This window comes from Peromyscus californicus, unplaced genomic scaffold, assembly GCF_007827085.1.
Source record: "Peromyscus californicus insignis strain IS unplaced genomic scaffold, ASM782708v3 Scaffold_15__1_contigs__length_86483966, whole genome shotgun sequence".
Taxonomy (NCBI): Eukaryota; Metazoa; Chordata; class Mammalia; order Rodentia; family Cricetidae; genus Peromyscus; species Peromyscus californicus.
The window spans coordinates 19,679,569-19,705,929 of NW_026294447.1; the positions used below are offsets into that span (position 1 = coordinate 19,679,569).

Below are 26,361 nucleotides of genomic sequence, written 5' to 3' on the forward strand. Positions count from 1 at the left end.
TATCATCATGATTCACTCTAAGGAGCCTCCTTTGTGCACATGCGCTGTTGTGCACATATTGTGCATATATTGATAAATACACTATGCCTTATTCATGGATTCAGGGTCTCTCAACTGGGCCAAGAACTTACTAATATGGACAGTCTCATTGGCCAGCTCATTTGGGAGACCCTATTTCTGCCTTCAGAGTCCTGGGATTACAGGAAGGCCACTAAGAAGAACTCCAGTTCTCACCCTTGCATAACAAGGGCTTTATCCACTGGGACATCTCCCCAGCCTCAGTTATATTTAACTTCATGTTATTTCATTTCAGCTATGGCCTCAAGAATACATTTAGTGGTGCTATTACAGATAACTATAGTTAAATACACGTACAAAACTCAAATATACATATGTGGTAGAGGGATACAAGCAATGGTGACACGTGGTAGACAGACAGATAGAGGATAAAGAAGAGAGTCTGGAAAGAGGATTGAAAACACAACATGATAAAAGTATTTAAACTAGTACAATTCTGTTAATCACTGCATTTCTAGTGCAACCTCATCTCCTACAAAATCCCAGGCAGCAATTTCTATCACTGTATTCCGGATAGAAAACCAAGATCTAAGGAAATAAGTAACTTGACTAAAGTTATCATGATTGTACACACAGCACTGTCAGCTCAGGTCTTCATTGTACTATGGCGCTATTTCCGGGTACCTTTAGAGATGATTAAATATTGTGTTGCTTCTCTGGTAAAACAGTGAAAACATAGTGAAAGTGAATACAGCAGGATAAGCCATCCATGAAAAGGATTACCAAGAGGTTGGAAGTGTTGTGGGTAGAAACATCTAGCCTCGGACAGCTGTTGAGATTTGAAACTGCCAACACTCACACAGGTTACTTAACTCGATGTTTGTGTCCCTGCACCTTTAAATTAGAATCAATAATAGTCTCTACTTCAAGGATAGGGGCTGATGTATGAATTCATGCATGGTAGGAATATTGAGTGCTTAGCTCCTTGGCAGATTCTACTCAGGTGTGAGCTAGTATTATGTCTCCGTTTCAGTTTGTTAATATGTGTTATGTTACTTTCCTTAAATGTTCTCATTTTCCAAACCATACTTCTCTCTGTCTCTCTCTTCCTCTCTCTCTCTCTCTGTCTGTCTCTCTCTCTCTCTTTCTCTCTCTCTCTCTCTCTCTCTCTCTCTCTCTCTCTCTCTCTCTCTCTCGTACACACACACACACACACACACACACACACACACACACACACACACACACACACCATAGAAACCCTGTTTTCCCTGACACCTGTTAATGCCTTTGTGTTTGGTTTTAGCCTAGCATCTTTTTTTCCTGCAGTAGTTTCCTTTCCTTTTCTTAGTGGAAGCATCTTTATCCACAAGGCTAATCAGAGCATCAGAGTTGGGCTCCTGGGATAACTTTGTGATTGCTCCAAGGGTATATTGGGACTTGAGCAGAGACAACTGTTATCATATTCAGAGACTGTCTATGTAAATATGCTGACTTCCATTTTGAGACCATGCACAATAGTCAGGGGCAGGCAAGCATGGACATAGCAAGGGCAGAATTTGAAAGACAACCTGAGAAGAAAGTTACCTTGAAATAAAGCAGCTTTGAGGGGAAAACACATGGGGATGGCAGGAACCAGCTGAACCTAAGGTTTACTTTTTACATTCTCTAATTGGGGTTCAATAATTTATCTTATTTGCTTGCTGTAAGTTTCTGTTATCGAAACAAGGAAAGTCATAAAGAGTTTTGGAACAGAAGTTTGCATACAGTTTATAAATTTACACATTCAATTTTTGCTTGCCAGTGAGGCCAGTTGCTTAGCTCAGGGTTCTGCAGTACTCTCCCAATTCACAAGCATGGCTGGACCCATCCTAACTTGTACAGATACCTCTAAGATTTTATCTCACTCACTCTTCATTACTACTTTTCCTAGTTAGGGTCACTATTGCTGTGATGAAGCACCATGACCAAAAGCAACTTGTGGAGGGAAGGGTTTATTTCACTCACAGTTCCATATAATAGTTCATCATCAAAAACAGCGAGGGTAGGAACTCAAGCAGGGCAGGAACCTGGAGTAGGAATCGATGCAGAGGTCATGGAGGGGTGCTCCTTGCTGTAAGGCTGCTCCCAGTGGCTTGCTCTGCCTCCTTTCTTATAGAACCCAGGACCACCAGCCCAGGGACAGCACCACCCACAAGGAGCTGGGCCCTCCCCCATCAATCACTAATTAAGAAAATGGTCTTTTCAGGCTTACCTACAGCCAGACCTTATGGAGGCATTTTCTCAATTAGAGTTCTTGCCTCAGAGATGACTCTAGCCTGTGTGGACATGAAATTAGCCAGCACACTGCCTTATCACGGAGGTAGAAATCATGACTCCATTTTACAGATAAGGCTGTGAAGCAAGGAAGGCAAACAAATGTCAATGTGTTCTGTGTCTTAGATACTAGACTTCCAACCCCTCCTTTTGCTGCTATAATCATAGCACCGGCTTCTCACTTCACAGGATCTGAATTTTCAGCGACTGTGGCGTTGTTTAAAATACCATGAGATTTCCTCAGTGGTCTACTATAGTTGCATTCACCACACCAGGCTCCCATTGGGTAGTGCGTCTGTCATTTCTGATACACTTCAAATTACTCACTAATGGTCACGCTGAAATTTGTAATCAGGGAATTATTTACTCTCAGTGAGACAGAATGACATTTTTAGCACCTCAGCTGTTACTGTGACACAATTTAGGTTCTTATTTTCCTTACTCAAGCCTGAGTTCATTCAGAGGCGGGGAAATAATCATTTGCCACCCAGACCCTGGGAAGCCATGAGTACAGTTCCTGGGCTTCTCCAGCAAGGAAAGGCCAGAAGGAGGCACAGGGACAGAGGCCAACTTATTCCTGAGCTGATACTTAGTCCTTTGGAAGTAGGACAGTTTCATCTTCCACCAGAGCTGACATCAGTTATCACCTGGCCTGAGTGGTTGGAAATCTCCTGAGCTTTGTCTAGACAAACGAAATGTATATTTCTTCGTCAAATACTAATTTGGCTTTTGAGTTATACTAGATAAATTCCTTTAATGAAATGTTACATATTTTTTTTTCCATTCTTCAGTGATGAGTGAGTTCTATATCTCTTTTGAAAATTCAGTTCTGACTAGCTAAACCACAGTGAGTCTCCATTCTCTGAATTGGAGACTGTGATTTTAAATTTAGCTGAAGATTCAAGAAAATAAATGACCATCTTTCCAAATTCATATCTTATTTTGCCAGCTACTGTTCATGTTTTTGAAGCACATTTTTTACATTCTATTCTGAACTGTATTGTGGGTATAAATTGTGATTTCTTAACTACTGTTTTTATAGCCATATCTGTGCCCATTGATAAGAACAGAGAAGTGTCTGACTGGTGTTAGGGATTTTTCATTTCCACTCCGGCAACAGCATCAAGTTATTTTACTGCATAAGTGATATGAAGCATTAGGGCTAGTCTTGTCTAACTGGCAATGTTTCCTAACAAGAGACATGGTCACTGGAAAAGAATGATTATTACACTTTACTTTTGCCTTCCCCTAAATTCTTAATTGTTCCTTTGGCATACACCATAGCTCTTTTGTAGGTAGTTCAGATTCCTTTAGAATTATCCATCTAGCTACAATTTACAAGAATGTACAGGATGTTAACAGTTGCTGCTAATGGTAACAACCAATAACCACTAAAGCTCTACCAATAGAGATAGCCCCTGTCATTTAACAGCACCAGTATCTAAGGGGTTTATCTGCCTCAAGGAGTTTACCTACACTCTTCCCATGTCTGTACTAACACATTCATTAACAGGTATCAATGGGATGACTATCCATGAATGTGTCATCATCTTTAAATGGTGGAAATCTGAACACTGACCATGAAATCTGAACTATGTATTGCCCAGAAACTACCAAAGCAGAGTTAGTGGCCAACCACGTATGCTCAGACCGCCTGTGAGTTCTGGCCCTGCCACTGACTAGCTTAATGATTTTGACACCTGGTATCACTTCATTATCTTTAGTTTTTATGATACAGGTTTAAAAACAAAACCTATTTTACAGGACTTTTGTGTGTGTGTGAGAGAGAGAGAATTAAATGAACTCTCAGAGAACTACCTCTAAAAGCTTGAACTAATTATTTCCTATGGCCTACCAGCCCCTAACATTTAAACTATGTCTATTCCCTTAAGAGGAGAGAATTATTGATAAACAAGAATATAAGTTTAAATAATACAAGCCTGCCAAGGAATCCTATCCTAAAGGAGTCATTGCATATAAGTATGTTCTCATACTGAACAAAACCAAAAACCCCAATATTTCTAGAAAGTGGCCAAATAAAATATCCATTCTCCATTGTCACACAAAGCAAAGCAGGAGAGAAAATGCCTGGAATATTAATGGATACGGTATGATAATGAAAATGTCAATGTCATACACTTGTGTTGGTGAGACTTCAAAAGCGCATAATTCCAAAGCCCGGGAACGGCTCACTGCCATCACATCAATGCAAATACGTCCAACGTGAACAATTCTCCTTGACTGTTTCACTTACCTTTTAGTATAAACTTTCCAGTCTCTTTACTGGTAAACACACATTTCATCAAATGATACTTCGGATTTGGAATTTTGTTACTTCTCAATAACCTTTAAACTATTTTTGCGTCCATTCCAGTGACTACAATGAGCATTTTTCACTTAAATAATTAAAATTCAATGAAAAGCACAGCACTGAAGAGGGAAGCCAATGCCACTTCTGAAGGGACGGAATTACCTTCATGAGAAATCTCCTTCCAAGGATTAGGTGGGTACATGAAGGCTGCATTCTGGATCTGATCGTGGATGTCTTCATCTTCATTAAAAGGGAAGGTGCCACTGAGGCTCACGTAGATGATGACCCCAACAGACCACATGTCTAGAGAGCGATTATAGCCCTTGTTCCTCAGAACCTCAGGTGCCAGATAGGCTGGGGTACCCACCACTGACCTCCGGAAAGACTTCTCTCCAATGATCCGGGCAAAACCAAAATCACAAAGTTTCACCTGTTGACAGTAAGAATTTGCTGAAACAGTGAGTTTGAGTTTTCATTAGCTCAGCTCTGCCAGAGGTATTCAGAAATACTTTATACAGAGAATAACAATTGCTCTTGGTAGAGGAAATGCTACCTTCTACCTTTCTTTTTTCTTTATTATTCTTTTTAAGACAGTCGTTTATGTCACAAGACAAAACTGGTTTCTCATTCGTGAAAATATCTTGTAAACCTTTTCTTTCCTATCCCCAAATCAAAATATAAATATGAAAATAAGTATGATCAGTTTGGAGTATTGGTCATTAGGTAGGAAAACATGCAAATTGGTAATGATGACCTTCTCTGAGGGGCATATTTAAGTGAAGAATAAAGGGTAAGTAGGAAGACTACTCACAGGATCCACAATAACTATCAACCTTAGTATGGGCCAGCAGGTGGGACCTGGAGGTGTTAGCACAGCAAGGCCAGACACCCACTCTGGCCAAGCACTGTAGACTTAGGGTCCCTAGAAAGAGGTCCAGTTTTTTTTTTCTACCCCTCTGTGAAGGGAAGGGAAGCATGCCCTTGTCCCCAGCCTCAGAGTGCAGGAAGCATCCCTGGGATCCTAAGGTATTCTCAGTGTCAAGGTCCTGCTTTCCACACAGGGCTGGGGCCACCTGCTCTGAAGAAGCCCAACAACAGACTGAGAAAGCACAGGTGAGTCTCATCGGAGAAGCTCTGTGAGAAGTGAGCGACACAGAGCGATCCAGAAACACGAAGCAACGAAGGAATGAAAATGCTCAGGGGAGACTTCAAACCAAGTCAGGGCTGGAGGGGCAAAAAATAAATAAATAAGTAAATGAATAAATAAATCGATAGATGGATAGATAAATAAATGAAATAAAAAAATAAATAAAAAGGAGGTGGGAGGAGGCTGCCTGGAGCCAGCAAGACTGTCAAGCTGGCCTTCTGCTGAGAGCGACTTTTGGACTTGCCTGAGGGAACGGATCGGCCGATGCCAGCAACACATTTTCCGGCTTGAGGTCACAGTGAACAATGTTTTTAAAATGAAGATGCCGCAGAGCCACTAGTATCTACAAAGAAGAAAATCATCAAAATAACTTCATTTGAAGATATTACTGATTCATCTCAAGATATGTAACTAATTTCAAGATGTTACTGAAACGAACTGCCACGTGCATTTGACAGGCCAAGAGAAACCCCAGAATGACAGGCAAGGTTCTTTATGTTCAAGACACTCAAAGACTCTACAGTTAACATAGTAATTTAATGGAATATCACTAAGACAATTTAATGGAATAAGTGGCACATTCCTCAATATCGCAACAAACACAGGTGTAGACAAAGGAACTTACCACAAGGCACAGAAACACTGTCTTAAATATCTACATTGATCCAGGATTAAGCCATTGTATTATTAAAATTTCAAGAACAGCTTTAATGTGTGGGTCAGCTTATACGCTATTAATTTTGTACACTGGACTCTGAATGACATGAATGTAAGTAAGAAGATACATTCCACCCTTGCAATCTTTTCTAGTGGTAGTTTAGATCGGAAGCAGAGAACATAACAAGGCTAGAGAGCTGTAGTTAAACAGTGATAACATCTGATATTGAATACTATTTTTTTTCTGCCTCTAATTGATTTCTTACCTGAGTAATTAAAAACTTCGTTATGTGTTCTGGCAACCTGCCCTTTTCACTTGACAAGATCATCTCCAGCATGTCTCCATGGAGTTTTTCCATAACAACAAACACTCTTTCAGGCGTCTCAAACATACACTCCAAATTTACAACACCAGGGTGATGAAGGTTCTATTAAAGATAAATAAAGCACTTGAAGAAAATGAGTTTTTTGATACTGTTTGGCAAGCTCGCTGATTACATGAAACTGTTGAAGCTTAAAGCTTGGAAAAACCCACACTTAAGATTCTTAACACCTCCAGATTCCACATGTGCCGCCTTATATTTTTGAAATTCTAATGTTTCCAAAAACTATATCTTTATTTTCAATGCATAGTGAAGTTATTTCTATATTGAAAAAAAAAACTAAGTTCTAGCACAGTGAATTGCTAATTAGGTTTTAATTAGAATACCATATTGAGATATGTATAATTTCTTAGGATCATCTCCAATATTAAGCATATTGTCTTTAAAAAGCATACTTGGGCATCTCTACACAATTTATATTTAATGCAGAAGAGATGAAATTCATACATGGAGTACACATGACTGACTGAAGGAGCATGGCAGCCAGAATCTGACAGAGTTGCTCTGCTTCACAGGCTGGTGTAGGAGGCAGAAGCTGCTACCCAGAGTGAAGATCACTGTGAACAAGGTGAACCGTCACCGAGTCCCTGGTTGCTCAGGATGCATGCTATACTGTGCACCAGTCCTTCATGGTGCTTAAGCATTCCATAAATATTTACACAATAGAGTAATGGCTAGCCATGGAAAGCTACATTGTGCCGGATATGTTATCTACCACATATAATTTCTCTGGCCATTAGTTATTCCCTACTTTGATATTTATACTTCAGTGTTGTTTGGGGTCAACAAAACCCTTTAGTCATTTGACCTTTATTTATTTATTTTTTGTACAGAGCAATACAATTCTAACAGCACAAAACCATGACATATTTTACCTGTATTTCAGTGAGAAACAGTAATAACATCAACAAAAAAACATCATGAACAAAAATTAATAACTCAAACCTCCTGGAAAACAACAGCAACAACAAAAAAGTGGTCATAGTAGAAGCAAGGATCTCAGGATGGTTCTGCTGAATTTCTGATTCTCCTGGGCCAGTTCCATGAGGAAAGCTGCTAAGCGCACCATCGGATTTGAGCATATGATTAACTAGTTCCTTTCCTCTGTTTCATCTAACTGTGCACATCGACAGTGTTCTGGGGAGTCTGGGTTCCCTAAATATCAAAGCCTTCTGTCCTGGTGAAGAACAAGTCCAGTGAATAAGAAAGGGAAGACCAACAGAAACGCACTGTGCTTCCTAATGATCTGCATATATGTCTCAATCCTCAAGCGTCTCCACCTATGCTTCAAGTCTGTGAGCTGTTAGTGGTTTAAAAGACCATCCATGAATAGATTTTTCTCTTTTTCCCTACTCCAAATCATGGCTTTAGCATACACGGAGTAGGGCTTAGTATATGCTACATAAACTGGAAACATTCACTAAATGTCTTAGGCCAAAAGTATGGAACAGAGTACGTGTGTGTGTGTGTGTGTGTGTGTGTGTGTGTGTGTGTGTGTGTGTGTGTGTTTCCCTGTCATCTCTTTTGTGGCATGTTCATTGCAAACTCAGGACTCTACAAATGTCCAATATTAAGCATCTTTACAAAAGGACTAAGTGGGATTTTTGCCGTTTCCCCATACAGGATATTTTGTGTAGTTAAACATACAAATTTAAAAAGAAGCAGCATATTCAAACAGTATGTAAGTAAAGGCCACACATACCCAACTGGAAAAGACACTTTAGAAATGTAAACTTATGTTTTTACTGCCCTTGGCTTTCATTTTATAACAGCCTACTACTTCATAAGCTTCCTAAAGAATGCATTGACTGACAGCTGAAAAATCTTCCCAAAAGTAAAGACTTCTTTCTGAACAATTGATAATAATTTTGTTTAAGGACAGGGTCTTATGCTATGTCCTAGCCTGGTTAGAACTGACTATGTAGCTCCAACTGTCTTTGCATTCATGACAATCCTCCTGCACCAACACTCAGAGTGCTAGTATTATAGGTGGGAGCTGCCATGTCCAGTTATTTTTCAAAAGTAAGGTAATAATATATTGTAGCTGGAGTTTTTTGGTGATATTTTAATTGTACTGAAATGTGATTTTATTTGTATATTAATAAATAAAGTTGCCTGGGGGTCAGAGCTAATAGCAAGCCATAACAGAAACTGGGCAGTGGTGGTGCACGCCTTTAATCCCAGCTCTTGGGAGGCAGAGCTAGGTGGATCTCTGTGTGTTCAAGGATACAGTCAGCATGGAGACACACACCTTTAATCTCAATACCAACCATAGAAGACCTGGAGGTCTGTACAGACAGGCAGTGATGAGGAGGTCATGTGGTTGGGTTTACAACCAATGAAAAGTCAAAATAGAAAGTCTATAAAAAAGACAAACAGACAGGAAGTAGGTCTCTTGCTGAGTAAGATAGCAGCGGCAGTGAAGGGTAAGGTTTTTAGCTCTTAGCTATCGCTCTGATCTATTGGGCTTTCATCTTTGCATTGGCTCTGTGTTTCTTATTTAATAAGATAGTTACATATACAATATATTGTTGAGACAAAGTCATACTTCCTCATGGATTGGTTTTATTCTTACCACCCTGAGCCAAGTGATCAAACCTTTTATACCTGACAAGAAAGAATTGTATATAAAGGAGCAGACTATCTTATTTACCCAAAATACTACATTATACTCTTTGAAATATTTCTTTATCCTGGAGAATATGTTATTTAAAAACTATAAATAGGGAAAATCAGTCTTTTTTCTATTTCCCTGTGTATTCAATGGCAAACATGTAATTTTTAATCATGTGGCACATGACAATTAATACCTAGATTGATTTCAACCAGGTCCATGTGACTTGTCCAGTGTTACTTTTAAAATATAAAACATGACTAGAACATGTTTTTTTAAATCTGGAACATCTCCTTCCTGATGTCCCAGGTAATTGACTCTGGAAACTGACTGAATATTGCAACCCCAACTACAGTCCAGTAGCTCACAAGGAGAATCCCTGCTAACTTCTGAAGCTTACGGCAAGAATTCAGATCATATATTTCACAGCAGAGCAAGATTCTGCAGGACTCTGACCATCTGTTTGTTGGATTTCAGTAACTTAATTTTCAGGAAATGAAACATTTGGTCAAGCGCAGGAAAAATGGTGCACTTTCACACATTGCAGACTGATGACATATCTATGGAGTGAATGTAAGTGTTTTCAAAAGCGGGGAGGAAATATCATTCAGAGATCAAGACAAAATCTCCTTGACTCAAGGCTCCTAGAAAGATACTTAAGCAGTGAGAGGAAACCAGTTCCTAGAAGCAAAGCATTTTATTAGGATGTAAATTAATTAAGCTGCAATTTTAGTTTCCACACATGTGCTACATTATACATTTGCCTGCATAGTGCTCTATCAGCAGTTAGTCTTTCATGCTATGGGAGTTGCTTTATTTGATAACTGGGATGGAGAATTTATCCCTAGTATTAAGTTGTGATAAGCTGTCACTGCCATATTTTCACCTTCTTTCTTGTAGGTTAGTATACTCAAATATAGAAGGGGCAAGAAAGAAGATATTAGATTCAACAACATATCATTCATTATTTTAGGAGGAAAGCAGCTTTGATGTGTGGGCTCCTGACTACTGTTGCATCAGAAGACTGCAATAGGAAAAATGAAACCAAGGAATTCAGAATCAGAATTCAAAACAGCAGGAAGAACTCAAGGAGAGCCATCCCACTACAGAGAAGTACACAGGAGTATGAGATGCCATTGTCAATGGCATGGAACTCACTATGTCCCCTCTTTCTTTAAGAAAAGCACAGGTTTATTCCATTTTCCAATATGGTCTCGGCTGGGCAGTGGTGGTGCACACCTTTAGTCCCAGCACTCGGGAGGCAGAGCCAGGCGGATCTCTGTGAGTTCGAGGCCAGCCTGGACTACCAAGTGAGTTCCAGGAAAGGTGCAAAGCTGCACAGAGAAACCCTGTCTCAAAAAAAAAAAAAAAAAAGCAGTATATCCAATACGGTCTCTCACAATTTCTGCTCTATTTAGTGGCCCTAGAAGTCATAATCACCTAATGCTTTATGAAAGGAAAATGGCTTATAATGCCTTGATGGATATGGAAAAGCCATCTTGTGGGGAAAACAGAAAAATGCCTGTTAAAAATGGTATCCACATTGATTGGAAGCTCCCTGGACTTCCAGAGTTTTATACCCATCTGTCCATATGTTTAATGAAAAATGTCCAGCAATGAACCAGTGTTTTTCTACCCAAATTTATCATCTTTTGCTTCTTTTGTTGTCCAATGAATTCCTAAGACCTGAGAGCTGAGGGTCATTCCAAAAGAGGACTTGTTCCCTCTCTCTGAACAGCACACTGTACTTTACTACTGAAGGGCCTACTCCTCTCAAGTGGGACCCCTTGCCTTTGGCCTCATCATTGTGCCTAGGTTTGGACTCATATCTTTACTAAATCAATTGCTGCAGCCTCCTAATGGATCTTGTCTTGAGATTCTTTTCCTTCAAGGCAATCATTAAAAGAATGCTACTATAATCCTCCCAAGGTGACTCTGGCTTACAAGCTAGTTACCACTAGCTTCATGAAGAGATACTTCCTTTCAGCAAGGCATAGAAAACCCATCAATACCTGTCTGCTTTCATCCTTCTGCTCAAACATTTTTTTATTTTCTGTTCTTCTTCTACACAGCTACCTGTCTCTGTTTATACACTAAAAACCATTTTCTTATCAAGCCACACATCCTTCCTTTAGCCTGAATGAGACAATTGGCTTGGTACAAAATCAGTTGTTGGAAAGTTTTCATTGACTCTTGGTCTCAGTTGGATTCCTCTCTAACATCTTTGGTACAATCTTCTTTCACAACACTTATATTACATTGTTAACGATTTCATTTCTCTACCAATAAGACAGAAATCTCCTTGCTGTCCATATTTAATCAACTGAATTCGCTCTCTAGTGTCTGGGACACTTTTGATGCTCAGCACACATTCATTAAATGCTATTGAAAGATGAACTTTCAAGACTGCATCATCTGTCTTTTTTATTAACTGAATAATACTGAATTTTTATGAAATTGAACAACTTTATGTAATTGAATATTTTTTATGAAACTGAATAATTATGAGACAATGATTTTATTTTAGATATGATAATATATCTTTAATATGTGGTGATGATATATTTGCATCAAGTGATACAGAGTAAGTACTTCTCTTAAGAAAACATACAGTGTTGCATTTTTATTGTAAGTTCATTGAATTGTGGGTAAGCAACATCAGGATTCACATGATGAAATACTATGATATTAACTAATGTCTTTTAAAATAACAAATACCCATTATATGGAGTCAAGTATCAGAAATTCTATTGCCAATATGAGTTCCAAAATGATTTTCCTAATAACAAGGATATGACAAAGACAGTATCATTTACTTTCTAGGGGTCAACCCTTAAAAAATGGCAGCTCTGACACCTATTTGAACAATTTCACCGTCTTTCTTGGGAACAAACCCATGATTCTCCCATCTAGACGATCTGTACTCGTTCCACATTCTTGTCTCATAAGCACTTGTCAGTTCCCATCATTTTAAGAAGCACTAGATCGTGGTCAGAAAGAGACCAGGACAGCAGCAGTTCAAGGACAGGAACTTTCTTCTATGAGACCCTCTCCCATTGTGGCCATTTTCCCCAACATGATTCATAAATTTCATTATTTTCTGGAGGATGAAGGATAAAAAATTGGAACAGGCTATTTGGATCACAATACTTGTTTCCCTTAGAAACGGGTTTCAACTCCCTTTCTTTTGTTAGGTCTCTGTTTTAACTCACAACAGCCATGGTTACAAGTACAGCTGCTGGACCTGGAGCACAATTTCTGGAGCAGGTTCTCTGGAGGCAGTTCCTCTGAGTTTGGATTTCTGCTCTTATCACTTGCTGGCTCCTGATGTATATGAGTCAGACTCTATCTATTTCTCCCTTTGGAAAATGTGGTAGCATTATATATAACAACCGAAATGTATTACTGAATAAATTGTGCCTGGCATATAGAAGAGCTGGTTACTATTGGGTACATCTGACACTGTAAAAAGAGTTGGGCAATAATTTCCTCTTTAGTTTACTGACTGAACATAAATGGTGCAGAGGAGTCTTCCTTTTAGCTGACAAGAGGCTGCACTGGGTTAATAACAAACGTCACAGCCTTGCCAGTCATCTTTGCCAAATCTCCATCATTCTCCTTGCTGCTGGTTCACATTAGAAGCAACGTGAGTCATGACCTCACAGCTCTGTGGGTCCAAAGTGTGATGAGCTCCTCTGTTTTCTCTGTTATGTTTCCCTGGGCAGAAATAAAGTTGTTGGGAAGCTGTTTTCCTACTTGGAGGCTCTGAGGGGGAATTGGCTTCCTAGTGTATTCTGGGTGTTGACTTAGGGCTGGAGAGGTGACAGCACCTATTCCTTATAGGTTGTAGGCCAGGAGGCCCCTGAGTTCTCTGAGCTGCTCAAGTTCTTCAGGCCTCATCTTCTACCATACACTATATCCTGAAGTTCCACATCCCAAAACACCCAGCAGTGTTTTTGCTCTCTCCTCTGCTTCCAGCCACAGGTGATACTTCATTTTTAAGGACTCACAAATTAGCTTGGGCAAATTGACAAACAGAAGCAAACCATCCTCTTTTATGGTCTCTATATCAGTGACTTTTCTATTGCTGTGATAAAGCACCACGATTCCGTAGCTTACAAAAGAAGGATGTATTTTAGGTTTATAGTTTCAGTGAAATAAGAGGCCACCACCATCCTGGCAAGGTAGCATGGCACCAGGCACATGGAGTACTTGAAGCAGCAGCTGAGAGCTCACATCTCAAACTACAAAAAGGGAGCAGAGAGAGAAAATTGAAATGACAAGTGTCCTTAAACTCTCAAAGCCCACCCTCATTGATATTCTTCCTCCAGTAAGGCTATACCTCCTAAACGTCCTGTGGTGGTATGAAAGAAAATGGCCCCCAAAATGGAGTGGCACTATTTGGAGGTGTGGCCTTGTTGGAGGAAGTGTGTCACTGTATGGGCAGGCTTTGAGATCTCTTTTGCCTCAGTGTGACTGTTAGGTGACTTCCAGTTGCCTGTAAGGTATAGCATTCTCAGCTCCAGCACCACATCTGCCTGCATGCAGCCATGCTTCCCTTCATGATCTTATTGGACTGAACCCCTGAAACTGTATGTGATTGACACCAATTAAATATTTTCTGCTGTGGGATGTTCTGTATGGCAAATGTGTTTCTAATTAGTCAATAAATAAAACACTGATTGGCCATTGGCTAGGCAGGAAGTGTAGGCGGGACAAGGAGGAGAATAAAGCTGGGAAGTGGAAGGCTGAGTCAGAGAGACACTGCCAGCCGCCACAATGACAAACAGCATGTGAAGATGCCGGTAAGCCACGAGCCATGTGGCAAGGTACAGATTAATGGAAATGGATTAATTTAAGCTGTAAGAACAGTTAGCAAGAAGCCTGCCACGGCCATACAGTTTGTAACCAATATAAGTCTCTGTGTTTACTTGGTTGGGTCTGAGTGGCTGTGGGACTGGCAGGTGATAGAGATTTGTCCTGACTGTGGGCCAGGCAGGAAAACTTAAGCTACAATTTTCTTTATGAGAGTTGTTGTGGTCATGGTGTCCCTTCACAGCAATAGAAACCCTAATAAAGACACCCCTCTAAGTGGGGACCGAGTACTCAAATGCCAAAGCTTAATGGAGTTCATGTCACTCGAACCACTACATTCTGTTCCTTGGTCTCCACAAGATTCGTGGCCATTTCATGCTGCAAAACGCATTTAGTCTGACTCCAAAAGTCCCTATAGTCTTTTAGTCTTTCAATTGTAATCCAGTATAAAAGCAAAAAGAAAATTACATCCTTCCAACATTCAATGACACAGACTACACACTACCATTCTAAAAGAGAGGAATGGGGACAGGGTGAGGAAATACGGGACCTAAATCTAGCAAACTCCAAATCCTTGAAGAAGATGTCCCTTTCTCCAGCTTGGCTGCTTATAAGACACATCTCCCTCTTGGGCTGGCTGCACTCCCTGTGTGCAGCTCTCATGTCTCATGGCCCTGGCACCTCAAATATCTTGGGGTCTCCAGTGCAACACAAGCTTCACTTCTACAGCTTCACACAATGGCCGCTCAGGTCCTCCATGCTTCCTGCCTGCTCTCAGTGCTTCTCGGAAACTGTGGAGGAAGATTCCACAACCCCTATTCTAGTGTATCCTTCATGACTGTAAATCCAGCATCACACGGACATGGATGGCACTGCCAACTTTTGCTGCTAGCTGGGGATGGACCCTGCTACCGCTGGGTCACATTTGCAGGGCCTTGTTCTTTTCTAGGAACAGAAACGTCCTTAGGCCTTTCCTTTTCTCAAGTTGTTAGTTTAGCTGGGTGCAGTTTTCCCTTGATCTCACTTCCTATCAGGCCTCTCCTTCACATCTTTATCTATTTAAGCACAAGCCGGGGCTCCAATATTACATTTTCTGGTGCTCCTATTCTCTTCAAAATGTACATTTTATATTTCTTTCTGCTCCATTTTTTTCTCGTTTTCATTGTAGACCTACGTAAGAATGGTTATTAATAACCACCAAAGATAGTCAATATTAGCCTGTCCCAAAATCTTCTTGTGGGGCATTTACCCAACCACTCCCACAGTTCCCCAGAGTTTTCTTGAGTGCGAGCAGCAGGAAATATTAGATAGAAGGATTTATTGCGGAGAATCTTGTGGAGATAAACAGATAGAAAATAAAGGATAGCCTCGAGAGGGTCTGGAACCTTTTCCAACGGGCCCCGACTGTCTCTGGGCCAGGGTTTTTATAGAGACGCCAAGGGGTGGAGCAAAAGACCTCCTCCCCCAGCACAGCCAAGTGCAGACCATCCCAGACACCTGCACTTAGGCCCGTGGTCTAATCATCCTCTATTCGGACCTGCTGGGTAAAGCCACGAGGAACCCGAGAACGGGCTCCCACATCTTCTCTGCCAAAAATAATTAGTCCATTACTTTTAAATTTAGCCACAGGCAAATTCTTAGGATAAAGTCAGAAAGCAGCCTCATTCCTTTCCAAAACCCCACAAGAATGGGCTCTAGCCCAGCTGTAATATTATTCCCCTCTGAAACCTCTTCTCTGGGCCCTTACTGTATAACTCAGCATTGCTGTTTGCCAGTCTCCTACTAGAATGGCTCATTAAACCCCACGTACAGTGGTCAATCACTTTTTCAGTCCAAATTTCCAAATTCTTCCACATTCCTCCAGAAAACATGATCAGGCCTATCACAGCATTATCTCAATCCATTTTGTGGTACCAAATTCTGTCTTAAGTTAACTTTTCTATTGCTGTGATAAATCAGCATGACCAACTTACAGAAGCTGGTTTATTTTGGGCTTACAGTTTCATAGGGGTAAGAGTCCATCATTATTACAGCAGGTGAGTCTGACAGCAGGCAGGCACGGAGGCAGGGGCAGCTGAGACCTCACACCTCGAACGGTAAGCCCATGCAGAGAGGTAGACCATGAAACGGCCAGAGTCTTTAAACTCTCAAAGCCCATCCCCCAGTGAAATACTTCCTCCAGTGAGGCCACACTAAAGTAGAATAAGGTAGAAACGGCCAATTATTAGACACGATTTATTACTTTTATTGGTGATTTACAAAAAGCACTGCTTGTATTGCCTACTTGCCAAGCATGACTCACTCCAATTGCTACCTGGAGCAGAATGACCTGGAAAAATAGCTAAATCAATGGGCCATTGCCCTTGACAACCTGTTGACTACCACATATGCTTCTGATAAATCTCACTTGCTTGCCCACCCCACTTATTTGGTTTTAAAATTTGGTGTATAAAATGAGAATGCAAACTGGACCTGGCACTGAAGCCTTACAGCAGCTGTCCTGGCCTTGGTCCACCACTGCCATCTCCTCTTTTATGCTCTCATGGGTGCTGGGGTGCTTATTCCAGGAAGAGTCCTTTAATGACACCCCTAAGCCTCAGCCCCAAAGTATTTGTTCAGCCTACCAAATCCCTCATTTCTTTTTCAGAAATATGAGATCTTTGGCTTTAAAAACAGAGGGAAAGAGTGTAAAAACATCAGTAATAAACATTACTTATTGCTTATTTATTTGTAAATGAACTCAGTCAAACATTGAAAAGTGGAGTGAGCATTATAAAGAACTCCATACATCATCGGATAGTAACCATTATTAATATTTTGCCAATCATGATGCATTTACTTTTCATCATCCTTTTTGTTCTGATGTATCTTCATATGGAAGAAAAAAATCATTTTTTAAATCATATACGTTGTCTGGATTGAGCTTGCCATGATGACAGGCATCTTGACCTAAAAATAATTTGACTCCCTAGAGTAACCCTGCTCAGTTTTCTTGCTAGTTTCTCAGAAGTCTATGAATAAACAAACTTACTAGGGTGGTACATGGAGTTTTTAAACTGGATTCCATCACTAATAATGTGCCTTTTGTTGATGTTAGCTTAAGAAGACAGGTACATTCTTCTTTGGATGAAGTCACTTTTGTCCCGATCACTGTAGGCGACCCTACTTCTGGATGAAGTACATGGATCTACTTGATGTTGTTGCCACCCAGGACTGTCTTTCTCTCGGTATGCCCACTACCCATCATAGGTTTTGTAAGCATGGATCTGTCTGCATCTTTGTTTTCAGCCCCCACGCTATTTGGGATGCCCTCATGAAAAGGGCTAGGATATTATGGGAGAACTAGTAAGCCTAAACAGGAGTAGAGGGAAAAGGAGAAAATACAGCAGGAAACCCCAGATTGGCCTTGTAACTCTGTATCAGGAGGGGTGGCTCCCTTGTGAAATGTTGCAGACTATCATGTGAACATTTTATATATATATATATATATATATATATATATATATATATATATATATATATATATATATATATATATAAAGACTTGGTTTGGAGAAGCCTATTTCTGAGTGCTGCTTATCCCATATTAGTGAGAAACACTAATATCTCATCACTGCTATGGGCACTTAGTTGGCTATGAGAACCAGCTGAATAATGAAAGGCTAAGAGAATCAGGAGAGCTACTAGAAAGAGATCGATCGGCATTGCTCTAGCTTTCTGAGTCTCTGCCCTGAGAATGTGTAAAACTGAAATCCAAGCTGCTTCTATCCTATGGCTTGGAAAAATTTCAAAGAAACAGGTGTGAGCTATTATTTTGAGATCAGAATGAGAGGAAGACAACTGGAATTCTTGGGATGAGGAGAGTAAAGAACCACCTGAGATTGAAGTAGTGGAGCACAGGTCTCTCCTGCTAATAAACTTGCATTTTTGATCTGATGAGTATCTCCTTGCAGAAGGGTGGACTCTGCAACCACTCAGGACTACACTCTTGCTGTTGCTAAGTACTGTAGAAGCTTGAAAACTTTACAGTGACATAAGTGCCCAGATAGTGAAGCTTTGGGTGGGATCAGGAAGCCAAGAAAACAAATAACACTACATCTTACCTCGACTTTAGCACCTACATAATATCTAGGGATAAGGGAGCCATTCTTGCATATACTGGATCATCTTGGGTATAAGCATCTGGCAAGACAGAAGACTCCATGGAAATGTGCTGTGGGATGTTCTGTATGCTGAGAATGTGTTGCTCTGACTGGTTGATAAATAAAGCTGTTTGGCCAATGGTGAGGCAGAATAAGGTTAGGCGGGACATTATAATTAGTGAGAGAGGAAGGAGAAAGACAGAGCAGAGAGATGCTGCCAGTTGCCAGCCAGACACAGAGGAAGCAAGATGTCAAGACAGAACTGAGAAAATTTACCAAGCCACGTGGCTAAACATAAATAAGAATTATGGGTTAATTTAGATGTAAGAGCTAGTCAGTAATAAGCCTGAGCTAATGGCCGAGCAGTTATAATTAATACAGGCCTCTGTGTGTTTACTTGGGAGATGAGAGTACGAGAGATTTGTCTGGACTATTCAGGGCTAGGTGGGACACTGGAAAACTTCCAGCTACAGAAATGTGTAGAGGGAGCCCATGGTATTCAGCTTGAATGGGGCATTCAAGAAGTCATTCATATCTTGGTATTTGTTTTTATACCCAGAAGGAAAGAAGACCTGTTGTGAGTGGCATAATCCTTTATTCTTCCTTTTTAGCCCAATTGTCACAGAAAATTCCTCTTTCTTAATAATCAAAAGACCATGGCTTCATATCTGATACTTATGTCCTAACCCTTGAATATAGTCTCTAGGAAAGACATTACCAGAGCTTGGTAGGGGAATTTAAACTCAAGGTTTAGGTAGTAAAGAGACTATGGGAAGGGGGCATAAGATGAGGCCTTAAAACCCTTCCTATTTCTGGAGGAGTATTCAATATTAGTCAGTATATTCCCAACGCTGATACACTAAGACCTGGGGGAACATAATTCAATTAGAACAGGCTGAGATTTTGCCAAACTGCCCTGTTTGGCTGGTAAAGGGGGCGGAGGGTACTGGGAGAATGATGGCTGGAATGAATGCAGTCAAATGAGGTGTGTTGTGGAATGCTGTCTGTGGGTAGGACATGATTGTTGCCACTTCCAACTGTCAGCAGCTGTGATCACTAGTAAGAGACTGGCACAATATTGGTGCTAATTACTCTACGATGGAGGTGAGGAGAGGTTACAAGGGCCCATCTCTTCCTAAGGCTATAGGCAGTGAAGAGTTGCTTAATGGAGGGCTCATAGGATCCACCCCTCCCTAAGGTTGTTTAATAGTTAATAGTTGCTGAAAAAGACTTTTCATAGTGATATAGTCCAGATGCTCCTGAAATAAACCTAATTAAACTCATTGGTTCATTAAGGTAGACTTGAGTGGAATTCTATGTCCAATGCCCTATCTGCGGTGAACAGATGTTTGCTCATCTCCCTAGGAAACATACACTAAGCACAACAAAGTGATGCCTATTTACACTGTAGTGTCTAACATTATCCAGGTACTAGAAGGATAACCAGACTACAACCCACAGCTCCAGAGAAGCTACCTAACAAGGAAGATCCTAAGAGAGACACATGGATCACACTGGGAAGGGGACATAGATGAGATCTCCTGAGTAAACTGGGGGGAGGGGAAGTATTATAGGGTTGGGCATGGGGAATGAGAACATAAGGAAATGGGATGGTTGAGTTGGAATAGGGACGGAGTGGGAGAACAAGGAAAGAGATACCAGGACAGAGGGAGACATCATGGAGATAGGGAGAAACCTGGTGCTAAGAAAGTTCCCAGGAATCCACAAGGATGACCCCAGCTTAGACTACTAGCAATAGTGGAAAGGGTGCCTAAACTGGCCTACCCCGATAATTAGATTGGTGAATACCCTAACTGTTATCACAGAGCCTACTTCCAGTAACTCATGGAAGCAGATGCAGAGATCCACAACCACGTACAAGCTGACCTCCAGGAGTCCAATTGAGAGGCGGGAGAGGGATTCTATGAGCAAGGGGCATTAAGATCATGTTAGGGAAACCTACAGAGAGAACCCAACCAAGCTAGTGGGAACTCATGAACTTTAGGGCAAGAGCTGTGTAGCCTGCATGGGACTGGACTAGGACATATGCACAAGTGAGATAGTTGTGTAGCTTGGTCTGCTTAAGGGCCCCCATGGCAGTAGGATCAGGATCTATCACTCATGTATGAGCTGGCTTTTACCTATGGTGGGATGCCTTGCACAGCCTTGACACAGGAGGAGGGGCTTGGACCTGCCTTAGCTGAATGTACCAGACTTTGCTGACTCCCCATAAGAGGCTTCACCTTTTTGGAAGAGGGAATAGAGGGTGGGTTGGGGGAAGGCTTGGGGGGAAGTGGAAAGAGGGAAGAGGGGGGATCTGTGGTTGGTATGTAAAATGAATAAAATATTTCTTAAAAAAGAAAAAAGATATTTATAACCGATAGAAACACACACACACACACACACACACACACACACACACACACACACACACACACAGGAAAATATCATGTCCTCCACTGCATATCAATAACTAGCTTTTTACCTTAGCTAATAGCATTTTTAGCACTCTTTGGCAATCAGTATCAGATCAGTTTTCTTTGACTTGAGAGGGGAAGTGACAGACAGTGTAGGAATTGCCTCAGGAATATATTTCTCAGTTCCACTATATCCATGATATTGTGATAACCAGTGAAGATAAATTCTTATGTGACATAGTAGAATAAATGTAGTTTTTTTAACCCCAAGACTCAAGACCCCTCATTATCCATACAATTCCTACACGTGGAGGTCTGTTTGCTCCTGTGCATGCTGCCAGATAAAGTGCAAACCTTTCTCATCTGCATAAGGCAAAAGATGTTCAGGCTTTGGTCAACAGCAGGCTTTGGCTCCCCTGTAAGTATGGCAATGCAGTTATGTGCATGTCATATGGCATGGTTGTCTCTCTGGCAAGAACATGTTCAAAAGTACCTTTAGGGCTCTGTGGTGATATTGTGTTCCCCAAAATATTGTGCACCCTAATAAACTTATCTGGGGTCAGAGAACAGAACAGCCACTAGATATAGAGGCCAGAAAATGGTGGCACACACGCCTTGAATCCTAGCATTCCAGAGGCAGAGATCCACCTGGATCTCTGAGTTCAAGACCACACTGGAAACAGCCAGGTATGGTAACAAGAGCCATTAATACCAGGAAGTGATGGCAGAAAGCAGAAAGCTATTTAGGGCATGAGGACAAGGAACTAGAGCTGGTTAAACTTTTAGGCTTTTAGCAGCATTTCAGCTGAGATCCATTTGGATGAGAACTAAGAGGCTTCCAGTCTGAGGAAACAGGATCAGCTGAGGAACTAATGAGGCGAGGTGGCTGTGGCTTGTTCTGCTTTTCTGATTTTCCAGCATTCACCCCAATAACTGGCACCAGGTTTGATTTTATTAATAAGAACTTTTAAGATTTGTGCTACATTAACTGGCATCGAGTTTGATTTTATTAATAAGACCTTCTAACAATTCGTGCTACAGGGCTCAGGCATCATAACTCTGGAAAGCAGCTAAAATTAGATGGCATTTTCATTTGCCACATAACTCTCAGGTATCTGGGTTTATGTAGAAAAGAAGAGTTGGTTAAAACAACAGTTATAAATCCTCTGAAACACACCTTACTGGGTGGACTGAAGTCTTTGGAGTCTCCTTAATTTACTCAGTATTCATGTGTCTGGCATACTTTGTGGTTCTGGCTCTTGTTGCAAAGGTCATTTGTATCTATGCTGTTCAAACACACACTATACTACCAGGGTTGCTGCAAACATATAAAACAGACAGTGATATGGCATGCTGGGCTCTTGGTCTCACATATCACACCACTGTCAGTTTTAGAAGGAACTCATAGAGTACTTTCTCATGGAGCCCTACTGGCCATGTATATGTTCCAGCTCACCAGCCCCCAGTTGCTGTCTCCAAGTTATTGGCATGGGAAGCTTTACAATCAGCATGATGCCTCTTGGTGCAAGGAATGTGCTTGACTATTTAGTTTTACCTTAAGATGCATTCTGGCTTGAATGACGCACTAATCCACACATAAGACTGTGCTTCTCATTTAGATTCTGGGGATCTACTTAGTGTTGCTGCTACCAAGAGCACACATCTAACAGTAGGTTCCTTAGTAAATCAGACTGTTCAACGCCAGACCTTTCTGCCTTGTGTGCAAAGCACCCTTAGGTGGCATTTACATGCACTAGGGCCTGGCTAGTGACAGAATACTAGGTTTTATGTTTTCTTGGAAAGTAGAGTACTTCAAATGGTACAAATTAATGAACAAAAGAATAATCATTTATGAAAGCAAGAAACCAGTGCTTTCCTTACATTTATTGGATGGAAGATAAATTCTGGGATATTAAAGTCCTGTTCACCTTACGTACTTCCCATTAAAACCCATTCTGTCACAATGATATCAAGGCATCTGCCTTTTATTTCTTTCCTGTGCTGATACATAACAGAAAACTGGAGAACGACAGGACAAGGCAGATTGCTTTTCCTTGGAAAATTCAGGAAGTGAAGTCTGTGCAGCCAAGGATTTCTCTCAAGGATGCCTGTGGCTATTTGCAAAACACGTTGTTATAGCACTTCCTGAGAAGATATGGTATCATAATGGCATAATTATGTTCTCTTATTGGCACTGTGCAGTGTTTTCAAGCCTTGGCTATGAAACCGGTGCTTCTACTCTGAGGTCGGCAGGCCAACCTACATGCTGGACAGTGAAAGCTCCCTCTGCTGAATGAGATCTGTATTTGTTGCCTCTGCATGTGGCTCTATTTTGTAACTCACTGGAAAGAGTATGATTCAGACAGTTTCCATTTCAGTTGTGACCTTTTAAGGGCTTTCTTATTTAGAAAATTTCAAATGAAACAAAAAAAAAAAAACCTTTGAAACTCACATTGATATTATCTTAGGATAAAGTAAAGCTAACACACATTGTTAAGAAAATATATGATCACAGCAGTACTTCAGCAAGACTAGATATAAGAACTGACACACCCTTCCCATGCATAAGTATGGCTGTGTCATTTTTATATCAGTGAAGCCACCAGCAAACTTATCCTAATGAATTCTGGAACCTCAAATGTACTCAGAACATTCATGGTAAAAATAGTTTCCTTATAAAAGATGCCATCACAAGTGATGTGTAGTTACACTTTGTTCCAGTACTAATCAGTTCAGAATGACCCTACCTTAATGTAGCTCAAAAGTTTGATCCAGACACAGTAGCGCTTAGCTAAAATAGCAGCATGCAGGAGACTGAAGTAATATTGCCATGACTTTGAGCCCAGCCTGAGATATGCAGCTCATATTGAATTCCACACCAGCCTAGGCTACAAACACACACACACACACACACACACACACACACACACACACACACACACACACACAGAGTTCACAATGAATTCCACACCAGCCTAGGCTATAAACACAGACACAGACAAACACAAACACACACACACACACACACACACACACACACACACACACACACACACACAGAGTTGAACATCTCCATTTCTTCCTTTCTATGTGTGTATATATGGTGTGTGTGTATGTGAGTGTGGGTACACACATTCCATACATGGAGGTTAGAGTACAACTCACATGTCAGTGCTTGCCTCCCACCTTGTTTGACAAAGGGTCTCTTGTGTGGGGAACTTCTGGGGGGTAGGTGTTTATGCCAGGCTGTGTGGCCCGTGAGTTCCCATAGATTCTCCTGTCTTGCCTTCATATCTCATCATGTCATGCACAGCACTATTTCTGGTTTTATATGGGTTTGAGGCATATGAGCTTTGGTCCTCACAACTGAGTGTCAGTACTTTATCCATCGAGTTAGCTCTATAGTCTAGAGTACCTCTATTAATTGCTAATGACAACAGATATGCTTTATCCTGGCATCAAGAAAGAGCATGGATTTGGGGGAGCTATCTCATGATTAACAGCCCAGTGTTTTATGGGAAATCTGCTATAACCCTTTTTATTCTACTAAATAGAATTGGCTCAGTAGCAAGGTTAGGGATGGGTGAGGTGAACAAAATCAATACCTGTTCAATAAAAAGGTTACTTAATGTTCTCATTCATATATATCCTTGAACATGCCCAGACACTACTCCATCATTCTCAGGTTCACCAAGTCTGGAATGCTTCCATCGAGCTTTAGATTTCAAAGTTGCTACAGACATGTAGTAAATATAACGAGTTTTCTCCTTTTCTTACAAAAGGAGAGACAGCTAAGTGCAAATGGAAACCAATATGCTGAGAAGACACAGAGGCAAATCCTATCATCTCTCAGGGTGTTTTGCCCTTTCTTGACTTTTCAACGTACAGGACAGTATAAAATGTCATGGTCTCTACTCAACATCAGGAATCTTTAAGCAAATCAAAAGAATGAGAAAAAAAATCACAGAGCATGAGGAAATATTTATAAAGATGTAAATTTTATAAAGGACTGCTCTTACATATATCCAAAGAGTTTCCAAACTTAACAATAAAGAAAATTCTGAGGTAAAAAATGAGCCAAGATTTGACACCTCACAAAATATACAGACAGAAAAATCTATATTAAATTAAGCTCTACTCTACATATCATCAAAGAAATTCAAATTAAGCAATGTATTGGTACACCCCTGTTAGAACTGCAGACACCTGGACATCAGTAACAGCAGATTCTAATGAGGCAGTGGAGCTGTAGTGCTCCTGTTGGAAGATGTGAGAATGCAATCTGGCCCCACCTCCATGGAAGACAGTGTAGCAGCCTCTTGTAAAACTAAGCACACTTTGATTGCATGATCTAACAATTATGCACTTCGGTATTTGCTCAAAGAAATAAAAAAAAAAGGCTCTACATTGATTTTTAAAGCAGCTTTACTCATAATAGCCAAAACTTAGAGGTAAGATGTCTTTCAGTAGATGAACGGGTAACTCGTTACATATCCGGATAATGGAATACCATTCCACCCTGGAAAATAAGTTATCAAGCCACAAAAATACATGAAAAAAATTTATGTATGTATGTACGTACATATGCATGCATGCATGTATGTATGTATTTATGTATCTATCTATCTATCATCTATCTCTGAGTGTAACAAGGCAATCTGAGGGTTACATTGTGATTCTATTTACAGAACATTTTAATTAATACATAAGGATGAACACACTTGAATTTTCAATGTGGCAAAAGGCTGGAAAAGAGTGAGCAATGAATAGGATAAGCACAGAGTATTTTATTTGTCCAAATCCATAGACATAGCATATACAGTGAACTTAATGCAAACTATGTGTTCTGGGTGATCATGGTACACCAATACATCAACTGTAACAAATGCCCTTCTGTTGGGGGTATTGACAGGTGAGTGGGCTTTTTGATGTGTATATGGAAAATCTCTCCAGCTTTCTCTTGATTTTCTGTTTATTTAAAACTCTAAAGAAAATAAGATAAAAAATGTGTATTATTTTCAAGCTGGGGAGATGGCTCAGTTGGTCACACACAAGAGGATATTAATTTGATCCCTACTACTTGGGTAAACGGTAGGTGCAGAGGAGAACAATGTCAACTCAGTGCTGTGGAAGGGAAGGCAGAAAGTTCACTAGTTCAGGAGTGAAGACTCCAATGCCAACTTCTGGCCTCCACACATACATGGATGAGTGTACACATGCATGTATACATAAACGCATATAAGTAAATAAATAAAAATTTAAAAGATACTTTTTAAGAACATCAATCTACCTATACAACCAACACAATCTAGATTTTAACCCACCATCTGGATTCGTTCACAGAACTATGCTTATCATTAGTATACGAGTGACTTAATACTGTAATTTGTCAGAGTTTGGGAGACTAGTTTCTAGTAACAGAACTCAAAGGCAAATTTCACATACTCTGTATCTTGAAGATAATTATATAGACTTTCAAATTCCCACTAAGGCCAGGAATTCTAGTGGAACTTAGACAAGTGATGCAATATTTGAAAGCCA

General features: G+C 40.5%; 1 protein-coding gene across 3 annotated transcripts in view; it reads right to left on the reverse strand.

Moving 5' to 3' along the window:
• Window positions 1–26,361, reverse strand: part of Prkd1 (protein kinase D1) — a 330,150-nt gene that overhangs the window by 18,220 nt on the left and 285,569 nt on the right. For all 3 annotated transcript variants that reach the window (XM_052738466.1, XM_052738465.1, XM_052738464.1), the window contains 3 exons: window positions 6,716–6,877; window positions 6,037–6,135; window positions 4,808–5,075 (listed from right to left, as the gene is read on the reverse strand). In XM_052738466.1, the coding sequence (XP_052594426.1) occupies window positions 4,808–5,075; window positions 6,037–6,135; window positions 6,716–6,877 (529 nt within the window). The remainder of the gene's footprint in view (window positions 1–4,807; window positions 5,076–6,036; window positions 6,136–6,715; window positions 6,878–26,361) is intronic.